The 17,901-nt window shown below is 46.4% G+C and overlaps 1 protein-coding gene across 10 annotated transcripts in view; it reads left to right on the top strand.

The window, feature by feature from the left end:
- shot (dystonin-like protein short stop) overlaps positions 1–17,901 on the top strand; it is a 306,414-nt gene that overhangs the window by 258,490 nt on the left and 30,023 nt on the right. For all 10 annotated transcript variants that reach the window (XM_055068483.2, XM_055068486.2, XM_055068482.2 and 7 more), the window contains 11 exons: positions 1,941–2,477; positions 3,094–3,322; positions 5,613–5,830; positions 6,489–6,824; positions 8,006–8,332; positions 9,015–9,215; positions 9,599–9,727; positions 10,521–10,685; positions 12,672–12,827; positions 15,524–15,730; positions 17,457–17,743. In XM_055068483.2, coding sequence (XP_054924458.1) covers positions 1,941–2,477; positions 3,094–3,322; positions 5,613–5,830; positions 6,489–6,824; positions 8,006–8,332; positions 9,015–9,215; positions 9,599–9,727; positions 10,521–10,685; positions 12,672–12,827; positions 15,524–15,730; positions 17,457–17,743 — 2,792 coding nt within the window. The remainder of the gene's footprint in view (positions 1–1,940; positions 2,478–3,093; positions 3,323–5,612; positions 5,831–6,488; positions 6,825–8,005; positions 8,333–9,014; positions 9,216–9,598; positions 9,728–10,520; positions 10,686–12,671; positions 12,828–15,523; positions 15,731–17,456; positions 17,744–17,901) is intronic.

Below are 17,901 nucleotides of genomic sequence, written 5' to 3'. Positions count from 1 at the left end.
AATAAAAGGATGTTTCTTGCAACGAGTAGTTCAGCACTAGTGACAGAATTTAACTGAGGAGTGCTTTCGTCATCGGGCAAGTGCTTGACTGTCCCGGGGAAGTCTCTAATCATGTCCTGTATTTGCCTTAATTTCTCTATTATTAAGGCTCTGTTGGCAATAATATTGACGCCTTAGAGATTCTCGAGCACTAATCTATCACTTTAGCTTGACTTAGTATTTGCCTTTAGTGTCCCTTTAAAAGGCGAAGATCCGGGCTTGTTTCATCACCATGTCGCACTTCAGTGGCAGGGACCTATCACGCATTTCAGCGACGTACACCGCAAGCTTAGCCTACAGCTCCGGAAAGCGTCCAGACTTTGGTACGTGGGAAATTCCTCACTTGCCATCCCAGGTGAAAATTTCACTTTGCTGCTGTCGCCATGCTCGCACCACCCGTTCAGAAACATCTAACTTGCAGCCCGCTGCGCAGTGATTTGTTTCTTCGGCGTAAAGGCTGGCAGCCCTCTTGAACACAGCTATGAACGAGGGCCGAATAATTAGTGGGCCTGGCGCACTCATGACGACTGAAGAGCATAGAACTAGCACTTAGCCGGCAGTTAAGTGGAATGCGTCGAACCAATGCCTTTCGTCAAACTATAGAGAAAGGTAAGCGTAACAGGAAAAGAGAAACCCGCGAGCGGTGTCTGCTCTTCCGTGAACTACCGATACTCCCCGCAAGCGCTGCTGTTCTCAGGGTGCCGCCGCGAATGGAACAGTGGCGCTTCCATCAACTATCAACACTCCCCCATGAGTGTTGTGTGCACTGTAAAACTCTCAAAAGTGTTGAAAAACCCTTCCGAAAAGCAAACAAACACGCGGGATAGTGAAAAGCTACAGGTAGGGTCATAGAGCAAACATAAAATTGTAACTACATTGTAGCTCCTGTCGGTCTCGCTTTTTTGGTGGTGCCGTGTTTTGCTTTTGATTGTAAGTCAACTTCAGATTTTCAAATTTAAAGAAAAGGGGTCAACTTACAATCGTGTAAATTTGGCACATTCTTGGACGGACCACGGCGGCTACCTCGAATTGTTCGAAATTTTGAATTAACGAGATGTAAAATAATAAGTTTTACTGTAGAGCCGCCTGCTACGGCAGCTTCACTGCAATACTTGTCCGCTCGTCTCAGGTGAAAACGTCGGCAAGCACTCAGTTTCTTATTCCAGCAAATCTTCTCCCGAGTTCTCGCATGCCGCATTCACAGCTATCGCCGCCAACGCTATTGCAATAAGTATCTTCACCTGTCCGTTTTACAGTGTGGGGGGCACAGTGTTGTTAGTAGCTTACTGCATGCTTTTAGTAGGCAATAGTCCAAATGCGGTACTGTTCCATGCTGCAGGTGGCACAATGTGAATGTCATGTTTTGCTTTAGTGGCATCCGGCGTCGCCCACCAGGTCGATTTCGTTTTGGATTCCCGTCGTTGTCTTAAAACACTAAGAGATAGAAAAACAACAAAATGTGTCTCCGGCCGCCAAAGCCCCACCAGTACGATGCATGTCTCATCGTGCCCTGTGCGCAACAATTCGCACATTTTGCATTACGTAGATGTCAACTACAGTTGAATTTGTCAGATTTTTTAGTAACATCGGACCATATGTTTTTATGGTTAGGAAATTTTTTCTCACATTTTTTTTTCCGAGTTATGGGAACAAGGTTCTACTGTATAAATATGTTGATTTAAATATAGATGGGGGGGAGAAAAGGCATTAGATTTGCAAGAGCATTCAGTATGCGCACCAAGGCAGAGAGGAACTGGGGTGCGCATTTGCTTACCGATGGTGCACCTGCACTGCCCTTGCTTGGAGCTTGCAACACCAACTTTCTCAAACCATCGCTTAACTCTTTCATAGAGGTGTTTGTGGACATTCCGCTGATGTAAGTGTTGCATTGGTTCGTGCAGGCCCTGAGCGAAGAGGTGAGCAGCCAGAAGGGCCGTGTGCGGGATGTCTTGTCAGCTGCCAAGAAGGTGGCGAGGGAATGGCCGGCTGAAGACCAGGCAGCTGTGCGGGACCGAGCAGAAGAGCTGCGAGCGCTGTCGACCCGCGTTGCCGAGGCATGTGCCGAGCGGCTGGCAGCACTGGAACAGGCACTGCCACTGGCCGAGCACCTGCTTGAGGCCCACAGCGAGCTGGTTGCCTGGCTGGACGAGGCCGAGTCCGAGGCTGAAAGACTTGCCGCCCCTGCAGCTCCCCATCCTGCGCACATCCAGAGGCAGCAGGAGCGTAACCGTGCCCTGCTGCAAGCGCTGGCCGAGCACAAGCCACTGCTTGACCGGCTCAACAAGGCAGGCGCAGCACTCGCAAAACTGTGCCGACCGCCTGATGCCCAAAAGGTGCAGCGGTTGCTCAGCTCAGACAATGAGCGCTACAACGCACTTCGAAAGCTGCTGCGTGACCAGCAGAATCTCCTTGAGGAGGCCATGCAGTCCACCTCCCAGGTTGGTGCCCTGTACCTGCGTTGGCACCTAATTGCTGTTCAGTAGCTGAAAGTCCCTTTCTGCTGCCGTCGTGTTGAAAGTAGCACTCAAGGAGGCTTGAATTTGCAAACTATGAGGGCTGTTTTGGGCTGTTCCTTGGGCATGCTTTTTTTTTTCTCCTTCTTTACTAACAGTTTTGTTCTTAGCCATTGTAGGCAGTATAAACACTGCTGTTCAAGTTGTTCCAGGAGCGCCATTTCTAGCTGTACCTTTATGAAAGGGAATAATTGTCATCCATCCGACAGTTTCATGGAACTACAATGGAAAAACCTACACAGGTTTCTAAAAAGGAACCTTTGCAGTTGAAGCAAAATTTGTTCCAGTCCGAGGATAAAACCAAGGACCAATGTCTTTCTGTGGTGGTCACTCTAACATCCGAGCTAACTAGAAGGCTAGGAAATCGCAGAGAAAGGCCAAAATAATCTAATACTCAAAGGACTGAGACAACGTGGCCTTGCAGTAACTAGAAATGCAACTGAACTTTAAAGCTGTCATAACAGCTTCGCGAGGTTCTCTGTTTGGAAAATCCTGGTAGCACCAGGTCTGAGAAGAGCCTGCTTTGCACTGGCGCTTGCAGTTTGCTGACAAGTTGGACGGCATGCTGAGTGCACTGGCTTCAACGGCAGACCAGCTGAACAATGCGGAACCCATCTCTGCACACCCCGAGCGCATCCAAGAGCAGATTAGCGACAATCAGGCTGTGGTGAGCGACCTGGGAAAGAAGTCACCCGCCTTGGAGGCTGTGCAGAAGGCTGCCCGCGAAGTCATTGCCAAGGCTGGCGGAGACCAGGAGCCTAGTGTACGAGGTAAGCACGCAGCATGACACTCTAATCTCACTGCACTTTACTATAGGGTTTCGCACTGTGAGTGCTAGAACTTTAATTATGCACTCACTCTGGTAATAGGGGCTAGTGCATGAACTTTTTTACAGATTGGCATGAATTCACTGACAAAGCATATTTCAGTTTATTTTATTGTTCTTTGTGGCTAAATCATGTTTCTAGCCAAACTGCAACATTTGAGTAGAATAGGTAAACGTTTCACTTCACAATTAGTTCATTTCATGGTATAATATCTACTGCATAAATATATCTATCGCATACTCTATTTATTCAAATTTAAGGCAAGCTTTTTGTCCAGAATCCTTAGCTTTGAAGTCATTTTCATTTCATAGTATAATATCTACGGCATAAATATATCTATCGCATACTGTATTTATTCAAATATAAGGCAAGGTTTTTGTCCAGAATCTTTAGCCTTGAAGTAACACCCCGCCTCGTATGTGAGGCTGATAGATTGTTACTTTTTCAATATGATGGCCACAGCGCTACATTACTGGCAATTCAGGTTCTAGATGACAATGGCAGATAAAGCAGTACCATATTATTGTGCTTGTAATCCACACTGAGAATTTCGAATATGTAACAGTAAAGGTGGAGTGCGGGTTATATGCTGATTTCACCTTGAGGTGGGACTTCATGGCAGCACAAAATGTACTTATGTAGTTTGAACAGACTCTTATGTAGTTTGACCAGCTTAAATCAACTGGATGCAAGAGAACAAATCACTTGAGTTATGCATTTTGCAGTTGAAATGCTATGTAGTGCTTAGGTGGGAAGTAAGTACCTCATGCAGACTTTTCATTATCTATATTGGGGAAATTAACACGCCTTATTTTACAAGCATTAAATCAGTTTTCAAGCTTGTAAAGTTGATTTCGATTAATTCGGCCCTGATGGGATCGACGAAATCGATCACATGCGACGGGCCGAATTAAACAAGATGCCGTAAAAATGTCAAAACATACCACCGCTGATTCAATGGCAGTATTTGCCTGATTCCGAAAGCTCCCAAATCAAACGTGCACCCACTTTCTGTGTCTTAAGTAGAAAACTAACGTAGATATAACATTAAAGCTCCTAAACAAACTAAAAACATAACACGCACCCAATGTTTTAGCATTAAAAATAAGCAAGGGTCTAATGTGCATTGCGCAGTGATGGCTGGTTCCTTAGCTTTGCTGCAATAAAGCCATGTTATGCGGCAAAGCATACGAATGCCACGAGCGCGATTGCTGGCTCAATTAAAAAAAATGCGGGGGAAGGGGAGCGCGTGTGTTAAAGTCGGGTAGATACCATAATCATTCATTGGTGAGCTACCGTTATTGTTTGAAGAGCGTCCTAGGGCAGGCCAAAAATAGGCGTTTTCTATGGGAGATGACGTGTGTTCAATACATTCACTGTCTCGCTAAACTCTACTGAGACTGACGCTGCCAATAATAAAGTCACTTTAGGGTTCATCATAGGGGTCAGGCGCATGCATGCCGACTGGTCAAGTTCAAGTTACCTGGCGAAGGCAAATTTTAGGATAGAAAAATGAATGTTTGGGCCCATAGCAATGCATGTGCATCAGCCAGGACCTTCGGTCAGGATCGAAATAACGGAAAAATCGGGTTAACTGAAGCCAAATTAATGGAAGTCTATAAGGAAAATGCAACCGATGATTCCTTAGCAAATTATCAATTAGCAGTCTTTTTTTTTTTTTGCTTGTTCCATTTCTTTGTTTCCCTGCTCTGCATTCCGCTTTATTTTTTATATACAACAATTAATCAAGGGTCCCGGTGCAGTCTCCAACTATGGGCCCCTTGTCTGTATATAATTTCTTGTAACTAAATGTATGAACTAATAATAAACAAACTTTACTCTATGGTACCTGAAAGGAACTGATTTGCATGTTAGGCAGATTTCGCACAGCCTCTGTGTTTTTAGTGTTGGGTCAGTGTGCCGTGAGCACATTAAATTAATTTCTTGCACTCTTTTCCTTTTGTGTGTGTGTGTGATTTTGAGTAAAGTGCAGTGTATTCAGGAAAGGCTGTTGTTACTGAGAAAACGCCATGCTTCTTGCTGCTCCTCAATGTGTCCAATATACACAAATGCATCTGTGTGTAGCACTGGCCTTTGTGTCGTGGCATTGTGCTAGGCTCATGAGCCTCCAGACAAAGAAACAACCTTTTGTGACTGACTTGACATCTGATTTTTTGGTACCCATGCCTCTCAGAACTTCAGTTAAGAGTTTGGCTCGTGGATTTTTGCGCAGACATCCGGCAAAAGCTGGAGCGACTCAATGGCCTGTGGGAGGCAGTCCAGCAGGCAGCACGCACGCGAGGCCAGTCGCTGGAGAGCGCGCTGGCAGTGGCGGAGCGCTTCTGGGAGGAGCTGAACGCAGTCATGCGGGCGCTTCGTGACCTCCAGGAGAACTTGGACAGCCAGGAACCACCAGCCGTCGAGCCGCAGGCCATCCACCAGCAACAGGAGGTGGGGCCCAGTGCCAGGCACTGCATTGTGCCTGCATTTCATGCCAGGATAGAGGATAAATGGCTGTGTATTGCAACGGTGGAGTTTATCAAACACAACTGCCTGGACAGGGCTACACCATCTTCGTGTGTTTTTTAAAGGATGCTGCGACTCCACCAAAATATTGAGACGTCTATGTGCAAGTTGTCTTGAATGTTGCTTGGCCTATGCCACACTCGCGTACGCAAGATGTGTTGGACTGTGTGTCAGTCTGAAGCTCCCACTTTCAAGCATTCCTATGCATGCTACAGTACTTGTAGTAAAAGGAGTTTTTATAACAATCAATTTTATTTTCCAATTTTCCTTTATCATAAATTACACTGAATGGCTGGTCCAGGAGAGCTGAGGAACTTGCTTACTTCTATATCTGACCATACCCAGTGCATTCATACAAAAAACTATGAAAAGTTACTTGAGTAAAGTAATTAGTATAGGAATTAGTTAATTAGTTAGAACATATCAATCAATTAATTAGTAATTTGCTTTCTGAAGTATACACAGCTTGGGAAATATTGCTCCAGCATATCAAAAATGCTACTAAGAGTTTTTGTGCTGCTTAGCAGACTGGCAGGCAGCTTAGCAGAAGCTTATGTGTTTGTCTTTGTCGGTGCAATGGTAGGTGCTGCACGAGATCAAGCAGGAGATGGACCAGACACGGCCCGAAGTGGACCAATGCCGCCAGGCAGGTCAAGACCTCATGCAGTTGTGCGGGGAGCCTGACCGACCGGAAGTCAAGCGCCACATTGAGGACCTGGACTCGGCCTGGGAGAATGTGACCACCCTGTATGCCAAGCGAGAGCAAAACCTCATTGATGCCCTGGACAAGGCCATGGGCTTCCACGACACCCTTCAGAGCCTGCTCGAGTTCTTGGACACAGCTGAGCAGAAGTATGCCACCCTTGGACCTGTGGCAGCTGACATTGATGCTGTCAAGGCACAGATTGGACAGCTCAGGGCAAGTGTAGCACCTTGTTGTCTTTTCGTTGTTGGCACTGCAGCATTGGTCTAACCTAATCCACCGAACAGTTTGTGCACTCAGACCTGCGACTTTCCTGGAAACACTCCCGGCTGGTGCGAAGTGTGTGGCAAGTTTGACTGTCCATTTTTCAATGGGAACTGGTTCACAGGATACAGATAGGTGGAGCTGGCCTTTACTACATAAAATCTTGCTCCCATGCTGTTAGCCTCTGTGTGAATCAGGGCTGTCTATGTGTTCTGTGGTGACCAGTTGTTCTCATGGCCTTACGATGATCAAATTTTAGTACCTTCAGCTTTATACATTAGAACCTTGTTGATACGATCCTCTTTCATAGGATTTCCTGGCACCAACATTTGCGATTCATAAAAAAAAAAAATGACCCAATACAGTTGCACTTCTTTTTACTGGTTAATATGTTCGAGGAAAACACGATCGTTGGGCACCAATGTTTCGGTGCCTGCCACAGCAGCTTCCCTGTGAAAATACTTCCTCCGGTACCAACAAATCTCCTCGTAGGTCGTCGCATGTCGCATTCACAACTGTTGCCACTAACCCTGTTACGAAAAGCACCTTCACCTATCTGTTTCGCAGCGGGTGTGGTTGAAAGCATACTGCACGCTTTCAGTAGGTGATAATCTAAACGCATGGTCTGAAGTGAGTGTCATGTTTAGCTCTGGCTGCATTACATTCTGGTGTGGCCCACCAGCTCGATCTTGTTTCAGTTTCCCGTCGCCATCTCAAAATCCCAAAAGACTGCGCAATGGAAAAACATGGCTGTCTCAGGCCACTCAAGCCGCAGCAGCTCGGCGCACGTCGGCGCTTCTTGCTGTAACAATTCTCATTCGATTTTTTAGAGCCTTGACTTTGGATCATACGCTTTGCAATTAGTACGTCTTTTGTTGCATTCCTTTTTTGTATATATATGTGTATGAACGAGGTTCTACTCTATTTACCAGTCCTTATTTTTACCCCTGATCAAACCATTCATTCCTCTTGTGTACAGTAAAGCCTCATTATAGTTTATCTTGGAGAAACGCTGGAAAAGTGTGTATAGGCTGAAGCAAAAATGTAAAAGAAATTGCATTAGCACCAGTGCACATCTAGTCTTGTTGGGAGTAGTCCTTACATTGTTGCTGATTTGTCTGCCTCCTTTGCAGGACTTCAAGCGAGAAGTGGACCCACACATGGTGGAGGTGGAGTCGTTGAATCGGCAGGCCAAAGAGCTTTCAGAGCAGACGTCCTCCGAGCAGGCACGTGCATTGCGGCAGCCCCTTGATGAGATCAACCGGCGCTGGACGGCACTGCTTCGTGGCCTGGTGGACCGGCAGCGCGAGCTTGAGAATGCGCTGCTACGACTGGGCCAGTTCCAGCATGCGCTAGGAGAGCTGCTGGTGTGGATGGCACGCACTGAGCGTGCGCTCGACGAGTGCCGTCCTGTAGCCGGCGATGCCCAAGTCATTGAGGTCGAGCTGGCCAAGCACAAGGTGGGCCTATGCAGGTGTTTTCCACCACGTCCTCAACTGCTCTGTTTTATTTATAATGCAGTGAGCCATCTTGTTTTTTACATGAGGTTCCAGGTATTTAGCTAGGTTTCTAGTTTGAGTGATAGGTGGAATGGGCTAGTTTTTGCCCATTTCTTCCAGAGCTCATTTCATCTTGGTAAAGGTGCCTCACTGCATAGTGCTGTGTGGAAAAAAGGTAGAGAACAAATCCTGTGCAAGTATTTCATATTATGAACGTTTAGCACACAGTGAAAACCATTGCATAATATACCACATAATGACTCAATTTCAGGAGCATACTGGTATAATTTAACACTCGAAGGGCACTTCGGCTTCTGCCGATGAATGACAAATCTGCTGCAGTGTGCCTTATTGAAATGTATAATCCTACAGGAGAACACTCATCTTTGTTTATTAGTGATTGGTCTGTGAGCATGTGTCTGAATGAAGCTTCTTTGCTCTTTTCATTTCGGTACCACAACTATCAGTCGCATTTTATTTCTACAAATATGGCTGAGTAACTTCTTTTCATTTGTGTTCGTGCATGTGCGTGTGTTTATTCTGTTAACACTATGACCAGAACATGAAAGCTCTAAAATACAGCAGTGTTTTCACTATTGAGCTGGTTACAATGTGACACCTGGCATGGCCTGTTCTGTCTCAGGTGCTAATGAATGACATCCAAGCGCACCAAAGCAGTGTGGACACGCTGAACCGGGCTGGTCATCAATTGATTGAAGCAGACCGGCACAGCGAGGACGCCAGTGTGACGCAGACCAAGCTGGCAGACCTCAACCGGCGTTGGAAGGCACTGCAGGACAAGGCATCTCAACGCCAGCAGCAGTTGGAAGCTGCCCTGCGAGAGGTAAGCCACTTGCATCATTCTCCTGGTCAGCACTTGAGGTGCGTTGCTGGTGTCAGTGCTGTTGCTGCTGCTATGTTGTTGCCTCAGAAGCAACTTCTCATAGTCAGCCAGAGCAGCACACATAGGTCTAACATAGCTTTTCTTGCATTTCAGCACTTTTAAGCATTGTATCAGCCATAAAATTGACTGCGGCCTTAAAATGCACTACTCAAGCATTTGGTTAGGACTTTTTAGATGATTCACATCTAGTCTTAGTTAAGTGCCAAACAACCTGGCATGTGGCCATTTCTTGGTAATCAAGAACATAAATGCAGTCTCTGCACACCTTGGCTGCTGTTCCTGTCCACTTTGGATGCCAACTGAAGTGCACATGTTGTGTGCAGGCTCAAGCCTTCAACCAGGAGATACAAGACCTACTGATGTGGCTGAGTGACATTGACGGTCAGTTAGCATCATCCAAGCCTGTTGGTGGACTACCAGAAACAGCAAGGGAACAACTCAACCGTTTCATGGTAGGTGCTGCCTTTGTGGTGACTTCCAAATGCAGTTCAGCTCAACATTATTGTTCAAGTTTCACATGCTGTTTTGTTTGTAATGGCGGCCAGTTTCTTGGACAGCTTTGCCGCAGTACATTAATGTTGTGGGATACATGCGTTGAAGGCAGTGTTGATGTCATATCCGATTGCATCACACAGGCAGTTTCCTGCTCAATTTTCATGTTAAAAAAAGTGGCACTCGTTAGAATTGGGTAAATACCCTAATCAGACTTTATGAGCTAGGGTTATTGCTTGAAAATCTTTATAGGGCAGGCCGAAAATGGACGTTTTCGACTGTGGATTAAGTGCGTTCATTTCATTCACTGTCACCTAAGCTCCGCCAAGACAAACACTGCCGCTGAAGGCATCGCTATTGGGGTCACCATAAGAGTCGTCGGGTGTGTACGTGCTGACTGGATTATCCAGCCAAGGCCAATTTTATGCGAAAAAAAGCAAAAGTTTGTGCTGATAAAAATGCATGGGTACCAGCCAGGACTATCAGTCAGGATGGGATTAACCAATAAGTTGAATTAACCGAAGTCTGCTGTATAATGTAATTGGAATTAGATGGATCACTCTTGTGGAATAACTTGTGCACATTTTTGATATCTGCAGTGGTCTCTGTTTTGAAACTTCAGTTACGCATCAGCCAAGCAAATGTTTGTGTTCTTAGAGCCTCCTTTCTCGTGCTTGTCTTTCTGTGTGCTAAACATTTTCAAGGACTGGAAAACTAAAGCGAACTCGGCTGAGCTGTGACTCGTGTTTGCAGGAGCTTTACAATGAACTGGATAGCAACAGACACCGGGTCGAGTCGGTGCTGCAGCAAGGCCAAGAGTACACACGTGCAGCGGAGGGCTCAACTGGGCTGCAGCATAGCTTGCGCACCCTTAAACAGCGATGGGACAATGTCCTCAACCGGGCCAATGACCGGAAGGCAAGTGCAGTCTGTTTGCTGAGTTGCTCCTCAAGTATCTGCTAGTGGCTGTACTGTGGCGAACTTAGACCAATGTTTATCCAACTGGGGCATGCAGAGTTTGTTTCAGCGACACACCATGGGCATTGTCAATCAGGAGAGCAAATCGGTCATCTTGCACAGCATGATGATGACCTGGGTATAGCTGTAGTGTCTGTTTTATTCCACGTCTAAAATACAAGACTAGATCGATGAACTAGACTTTGATTCTCTCTCAAGTCAGAGTTTCTGGTTTCCAACATACATCACTTTCATTGATCATAGGCTGCAACTGAAATTATAAAAAGCCAATAAACGTCTTAGTTGTTGTGGCTGTAGCTGGAAGTATGTAATATTTATGCATTTAAGCCTTAATATAATGAAGTAGGTAAAATTGGCAATCTGCTTCGTTATATCAAAATTTCATTGTATTGAAATTTGACCTTTTATGCAACTAAGCACAGTCGTTGATCAATTTTCTTACACGGAAGGGGCCGCAACATTTTCAGAATTATCGGGCATTAAAAAAAAATCAAATTTGAATGAGAAAATCATTCATTTTGATTAACTTGGGACTCGGCGATGAGTGATATGGTTTCATGCCACGTCGACGATATCTTCACATCGGCTGTGCGAATTAAGCGAAGCCTTTCGTGTGCACTCCACCCCCGTGGCTGATAGCATCGCTCGCGCTAGGACGAAACCGAAAGTCACCGAAACTTGAGATTACGCAACCTCCAATACTAAACGCTCGGGAAGACTGCTTACATGATGCCACGCCGTCGCTGCACGCCCGCTCTTTCCACATGTAGCAGATTGCCTCTAAACACGGAGGAAGGAAAAATATAGGAGGGAACATCACATCACACAGCCAGACTTGGCAAACGAATGCTCCGTGAAGCTGCATTGGGGGCGCAACACGTGACCTCTTCACAGAGCAAGAATCGAGATTTGCGGAGACATTTGGTTCCCAGTAGCTATGGCAGTAGTTTTTATTTAGTGCGCGTTCGTTTGGCTGCCCTGCTCTGGTGCCTGCAGAGTGAGAACACTAAAACCAACCACACGCTTTGACATGCGATCATGTGTTGGGTCGGCAGGTTTGGCTTCAATCGTGTTGTGGTATGCTCCCTCCTATCTTTTTCCTTCCTCCATGCCTCTAAAGCAACGTGCATGGCTGCATATGGGCTCAGCCTTGTTTACAGCCATGCGCAGCCGCGCCTGATCCGTTTCCGTTACCGCAAGCTCTCCTCCCTCCCCCTCTTTCCCTCTGCTCGTGTGGGAAGAGGGCACTCCTGAAGCCATCATCTTTCTTTTCTCACCCTCGCACACTTTCACTCGAAGCGAAAGCGCCAAGTACGTGGCGTGCAATAGGATCATATTGCATATGGACTGTGTGTCTGCAAGCAGCCACTTGTAATTCAATCATTTGACCATCTACGTCCATGGAAATTTCTGTTTATTGTCTCTTCATTTCTTTACAGGGGAAGCGAAATTTCCCTATATTGAAATCGAATAGAAACATACTTCATTATATTGAGGTTCTAAATACATGGTGTTCTATGGATAAGAGGTTGTGAAAAGTTAAATACTTTGTTATATCGAGAATTTCGTTATATTGAAGTTCATTATATCAAGGTGTAACGGTATATATATATATATATATAAAGTGGGGGATTAAGAGGTCAGTGATGGTATGAAATTTGAGGGTGATAAGACTTTCTTTTTCTTTAGAAGTGTAGTATTTTTCCCGTGCAGATGTTTTTTTTTGTTGTTGTTGTTTACTGAAAAGGGCAGACCTCTATACATTGGTAGCACTCTAGTATATGTGAAAAAGCTTGCCAGCAGCTTTGCACATTGCTAAAGTACCAACTTTGGCATGTGCAGGGTTAGCAGTAGCTGTTATGAAGGGTGCAAATCTTTACAATAGACACGATATATATTGCTAACTCTGTGGCCCACTTGTTACAGATCAAACTGGAGATTGCACTGAAGGAAGCAACAGAGTTCCACGAATCACTTCAGGAGTTTGTGGAATGGCTCACACATGCGGAGAAGTCTTTGGCAAGCCTGCGGCCTGTGAGCCGAGTCTTGGAGAATGTGCTAAGCCAGATTGAAGAGCACAAGGCAAGTGCTGAAAACATAAACCCATTAATTTTTTTTTTTTTTTTCACCTGCTGTAGTGGCTCTGCTATTCACATTTCATGCTTCATTGTTTACCTTTTCGTTTGCCTGTCTTTCATTCAATATCTTGTAATCTGGGACTTTTAACAAAAACAGTCGTGGGAATATTGAACATGGTGTTGATTTGACTAATGGAAAAATGGGTTGCTCTGGCACGCACGCATGTAAACACACTCAAGCTTGCACCTCTACCCGCCGTGGTTGCTCAGTGGCTATGGTGTTGGGCTGCTGAGCATGAGGTCGCGGGATCGAATCTCAGCCACGGCGGCCGCATTTCGATGGGGGCGAAATGCGAAAAACACCCGTGTACTTAGATTTAGGTGCACGTTAAAGAACCCCAGGTGGTCGAAATTTCCGGAGTCCTCCACTACGGTGTGCCTCATAATCAGAAAGTGGTTTTGGCACGTAAAACCCCATAATTTTTTTTTTAAGCTTGCACCTCTGGATTACTAGTTGGCTTAACAATGCAGTGGTTTAATATTCCTTCAGGGTGTGTGTTCTCTTATTCTTCTGTTGTCCTTGATGCACTGTTTTAACCCCATTGCCATGGTAGCAGCCATTTTATCTGTAAAGAAAAATTAAAATTTATGCACATGGAAATGTGAGTTTGTTGATGGAGCACATTAGCATTTATATACCGTATTTACCCGCGTATAACCCGCCCCTGCGTATAACCCGCACCCCTAACTTTGAACTCGGCGGAAAAAAAAAAAAAAAACTCGCGTATAACCCGCACGTTTACCTGAAAAAAAAAAATGAGCGCTAGAAAGATGCAACTCACACTCAGTGATCATTTCGTTTTCAGAACATTTATTCAAACGACCGCCACCACGTCACTGGTTATCCGATTCTTAATCGTCGCCGCTCTCACTACTGCCATCCGAGGCTTCATCGCCACTCTCAAAGACGTAGTCGTCCTCGGAACCATCCAAACTATTACTGATCGCACATTTTTTAAAGCTTTTCCGCACCAAATCGGCCGGTATCGCTTTCCACGCATCCACGATCCACTGGCACAGCAATGGAATATCAGGCCTTCGCACGCGTCCCGTCGGTGTGAGGGCGTAAATGCCGTCGGCCATCCACTGGGCATACAGCCGCTTCACGTGTGCCTTGAACGGCTTGTTCAGGCACACGTCGAGTGGCTGTAGCATGGACGTCATGCCGCCAGGTATTATGACGAGGTCGGTGCTGGTCTCGGCAAGGCGAGCCTTCACCGCATCAGTGCAGTGGCCTCTGAAGGAATCTAGTACGAGCATCGACCGGCGTGCCAGCAAGGCACCTGGTCTTCGCTCCCAGATTACTCGAAGCCAGTCACCGACTAGGCCACTGTTCATCCACGAATTTTCTTCCGCACGCACAACGATTCCTGGGGGCAGTGGAATGCTAGGTAGCGTCTTGCGTTTGAAAATGACATACGGGCGCAGTTTCGTGCCGTCAGCCAAAGCGCATAGCATGACTGTGCAGCGCAGCTTGGCATTTCCGCCGGTCAGCACGCTGACTGATTTGGAGCCCTTTTTTTCCATGGTCGTGTCCATCGGCATCTCAAAGTACACAGGTGTTTGATCAGCATTTCCCACCTGAGACAGCAAATAGCTGTGCTCCTTCCGAAGTGCGATCACATATCGTTGAAAGTTCAACAACTTTTCCTCGTAGGCTTCAGGAAGCCGCTGGCACATGGTTGTTCGCCGCCGCATAGAAAATCCATGTCTTCGCATGAAGCGCTGAAGCCATCCACGGCTTGCACGAAACTCACGTGGAATGTTCAATTGCCGGGCCAACTTCAGGGCTTCCATTTGCGCCATCTCAGTCGAAACAGCGTGGCCACGACTTCTCTGCTCCTCAATGAACTTCGCAAGCTGCGTCTCGAGGTGGGGGTACGCGCCAGTCTTCGGACCCCGAAACGCTCGCCTGTCCCGGTTCGTTGCTTCGAGACTCTCTTTTTTCTTCCTCCAGTCGCGAATGCACGACTCGTCGACGTCATGCTGTCTTGCAGCAGCTCTGTTGCCGATTTCTTCGGCAGCGGCTATAATCTTTAGCTTCTCTTTCGCTGTGAAACACTGCCATCGAGTCGCACTCATGATGCCAAAACAAAGCAGGCAAACAGTGCAAACTGGGGTAAGTACACTAAACAGCGCCTAACGCGAGGCTCAACAATGCTGGCCTTTCGTTGGCCCTTCATCGGCTTGACAAGCGTCGATGACGATGGGGATGGCGGACTACACGGGGAGGCCGCCGCACATTGCGGTGAAGCCAACCACCCCCCCCCCCCTCCCAAGGAAAAAATTCGCAGATAACCCGCACCCCCACTTTTTAAACGCGTTTTTTCACATTTTGGTGCGGGTTATACGCGAATAAATACGGTATAGCCTTATGTGCTCTGACAACTTGTATTTTTATGGAATGCAGAATATAGTATTAGTAGCTTGCCACATTTATGTTCTATATTTTAGCCAAGCCTACCTACTGTGACTTGCACGTTTCCAAAGCAAACTTTGTGTTCGCCTAGTTGACTTGTCAGTAACCTTACATTTACAGGCATTGCGGTGTCGAGGTGCCTTGTACTTTGATGTCATGACGCACTTGACGGTATTCTTTGGCCTTTGCTAAGTGTGAAGGGGTGCTGCTGTAACATGCAGAGCTTCCAGAAGGATGTGGGCGCCCACCGGGAAACGATGCTGCAGTTGGACAAAAAGGGCACACACCTCAAGTACTTTAGCCAGAAACAGGACGTGATTCTCATCAAGAACCTGCTCATCTCGGTGCAACATCGCTGGGAGCGCGTTGTCTCCAAGGCAGCAGAACGCACTCGCGCTCTTGACCATGGTTACAAAGAGGCCAAGGAGGTGGGTGCACTCGTACGAAGCGGTATGCACTGATGATGAAACAGTTGACTTCATTGCAGGGCTGTGACTCTCGCATACTTGTGTATGGGAAACACTGGATGAACATTACTGCTTATCAGTCTATGGATTTAATGTTTTTACCTGTTAGTGTATGGGCTCTAGGATTTGAAAAATTTTGGATGTTTTCATTGTAATGGCTAGCTCAGTTGGGCCTAGTTTTCCAAGGTTACTGTGATAGTTAGGGCTACCAGACTAGTACCGTATGGCACCAGATTTTCCCTCAGAATTTAAAATTTGGGCACAGACTTTATTATTTAGCATATATACTATAACGCACTTTTTTCCTAAAAAACTAAAGCAAAGTTGGGAGGTTGCATTTATATGCAGGGTAAATTTTATGGGAAGTTTTTCAAAAGAGCAAAAATTGAAAAGTAAGATGGTAATGATTTGAAAAATGCATTAGATAACTTATCTTTGCAGTAAAAGTACATGCGTACTATTTGCAAACCCTAACAGCATTTCTATTGCACTTCACTCTGCATCGGAACCACTAGACCTGTCATCCAGGTCACTGGCCACTTCATCCATATTGTGGTTCCACAACAATTCATTCTCACAGCCACTTTCGGCCGTCTGCCGTTATTGTAAGCATCATGTTAAAGCACTGCTTTTCGGCACCTCTTGTTTTGATGAGGACACTGTACGTGCCTTTCTTTGACCGTCCTGCTCATCGGCATGTCAGTTTATCAGTGTCTGATCAACGTTTCCGTTTTGTGAGTGGACAAACTCTCTATTCCACAGCAGGCATATAACCATACTTGGAGCCCATTGCACACAGCGAAACCAAAGGCGGGCAGCAAAGCGAGAAACAGACACGCGAATTCGACACTACACCCGACTATGCTGACCAAGTGCCACCCCCCCCCCCCCCTTCTTCACTTTGACTCTCCCATCAGAGTATGAAGTCTGTCAACTGCATAAAGTTGCTATAACAGAGAGCCAATTGTGTGTTGTATTCTTTTTTTTTTTTATTATTATTATTTCTAGAGTCTTCGAGGTGCCGGTGCGCCGGTGCATCGGCACTAGCGGTAAGCATGCGCTAGGAGCAGGCTAAGCATTATCGCAGTCACTCTTTCCATAAGGTCCCAAGCAATCGTGATAATGCGCAGCCTGTTCTTGCTGCATGCTTCCGCAAGTGTTCTCTCCTCGTGGCTTTGCCACCAGCTTCTCAGTCATTAAACCCACCACCCCTGCCGGTGTGCCACCGCAGCTGCTAGTGCGGATGTGCAGCCTGCATAAAGTAGCTGTAGAATTTCGTTTACTTGATTTCAGCATTTCTCATATCGCATCATTATTAAACATTTCCAACACAGTGACGTACACCGAGATTAAGTGCGCTATATTTAAACACATGTGCATGAGTGAAACGTCCTTGTCTCTACAAAAGCTGCAGCAAGGCCATTTGATTGTGGGACTGCACAGGAGCAAAGTTGGGGGCGTGATTATTATGCGAGTATATGCCGTATTTTGCAAGAAACGGTGAACTGATATATTTGCGCTATATCTAGTGTTTGTTTCTGTGCCTTGCCCTGATCATGAAGTCTGTAATAGCTTAACATGTAAAATAGAAAAACTTTCTTCAGCTGCAGAACATGCTTTCTAAATTGTCTGCGCTTTCTATGTCCATGCTACTGTGATCAGATGGGTGTTTGTGGTTTTGTTGCAGTTCCATGATGCGTGGACTGAACTCGACCGATGGTTGACAGAGGCGGACCAGAGCCTTGACGAGCAGCCGCCGGCAGGCAATGACCCCGAGAAGATTCGGCGCCTGCTGGCACGGCACCGGGAGTTCCAACGCACCCTGGGGGCCAAGCAGCCGGCATACGATGCCTGCTTGCGCCAGGGGCGGCTTCTGCGCGAGCGCTGCCCCAAGGCTGATCAGCCAGTGCTGCAGCGCATGAGCGATGAGCTCAAGGCCAAGTGGAATGCCCTTTGCAACAAGTCGGTGGACAGGTATGCGTGCCCAGCTGTGCCACCATAAACACTGAGGGACTCGCCTGTTTGATTGCTCAAAAGCACACGGCTTCTTTATAGGGCCAAGTTGTATTCTGTCTGAAGTACTCTTTAAAGAGTTAGGTAATTCAGAGTACCAAAAATTCAAAGATAGGGTG

This window comes from Dermacentor andersoni, chromosome 9, assembly GCF_023375885.2.
Source record: "Dermacentor andersoni chromosome 9, qqDerAnde1_hic_scaffold, whole genome shotgun sequence".
NCBI classification, from domain to species: Eukaryota; Metazoa; Arthropoda; class Arachnida; order Ixodida; family Ixodidae; genus Dermacentor; species Dermacentor andersoni.
The sequence above is the reverse complement of the archived record's forward strand: the minus strand, read 5'-3'. Positions and strand labels throughout refer to the sequence as shown.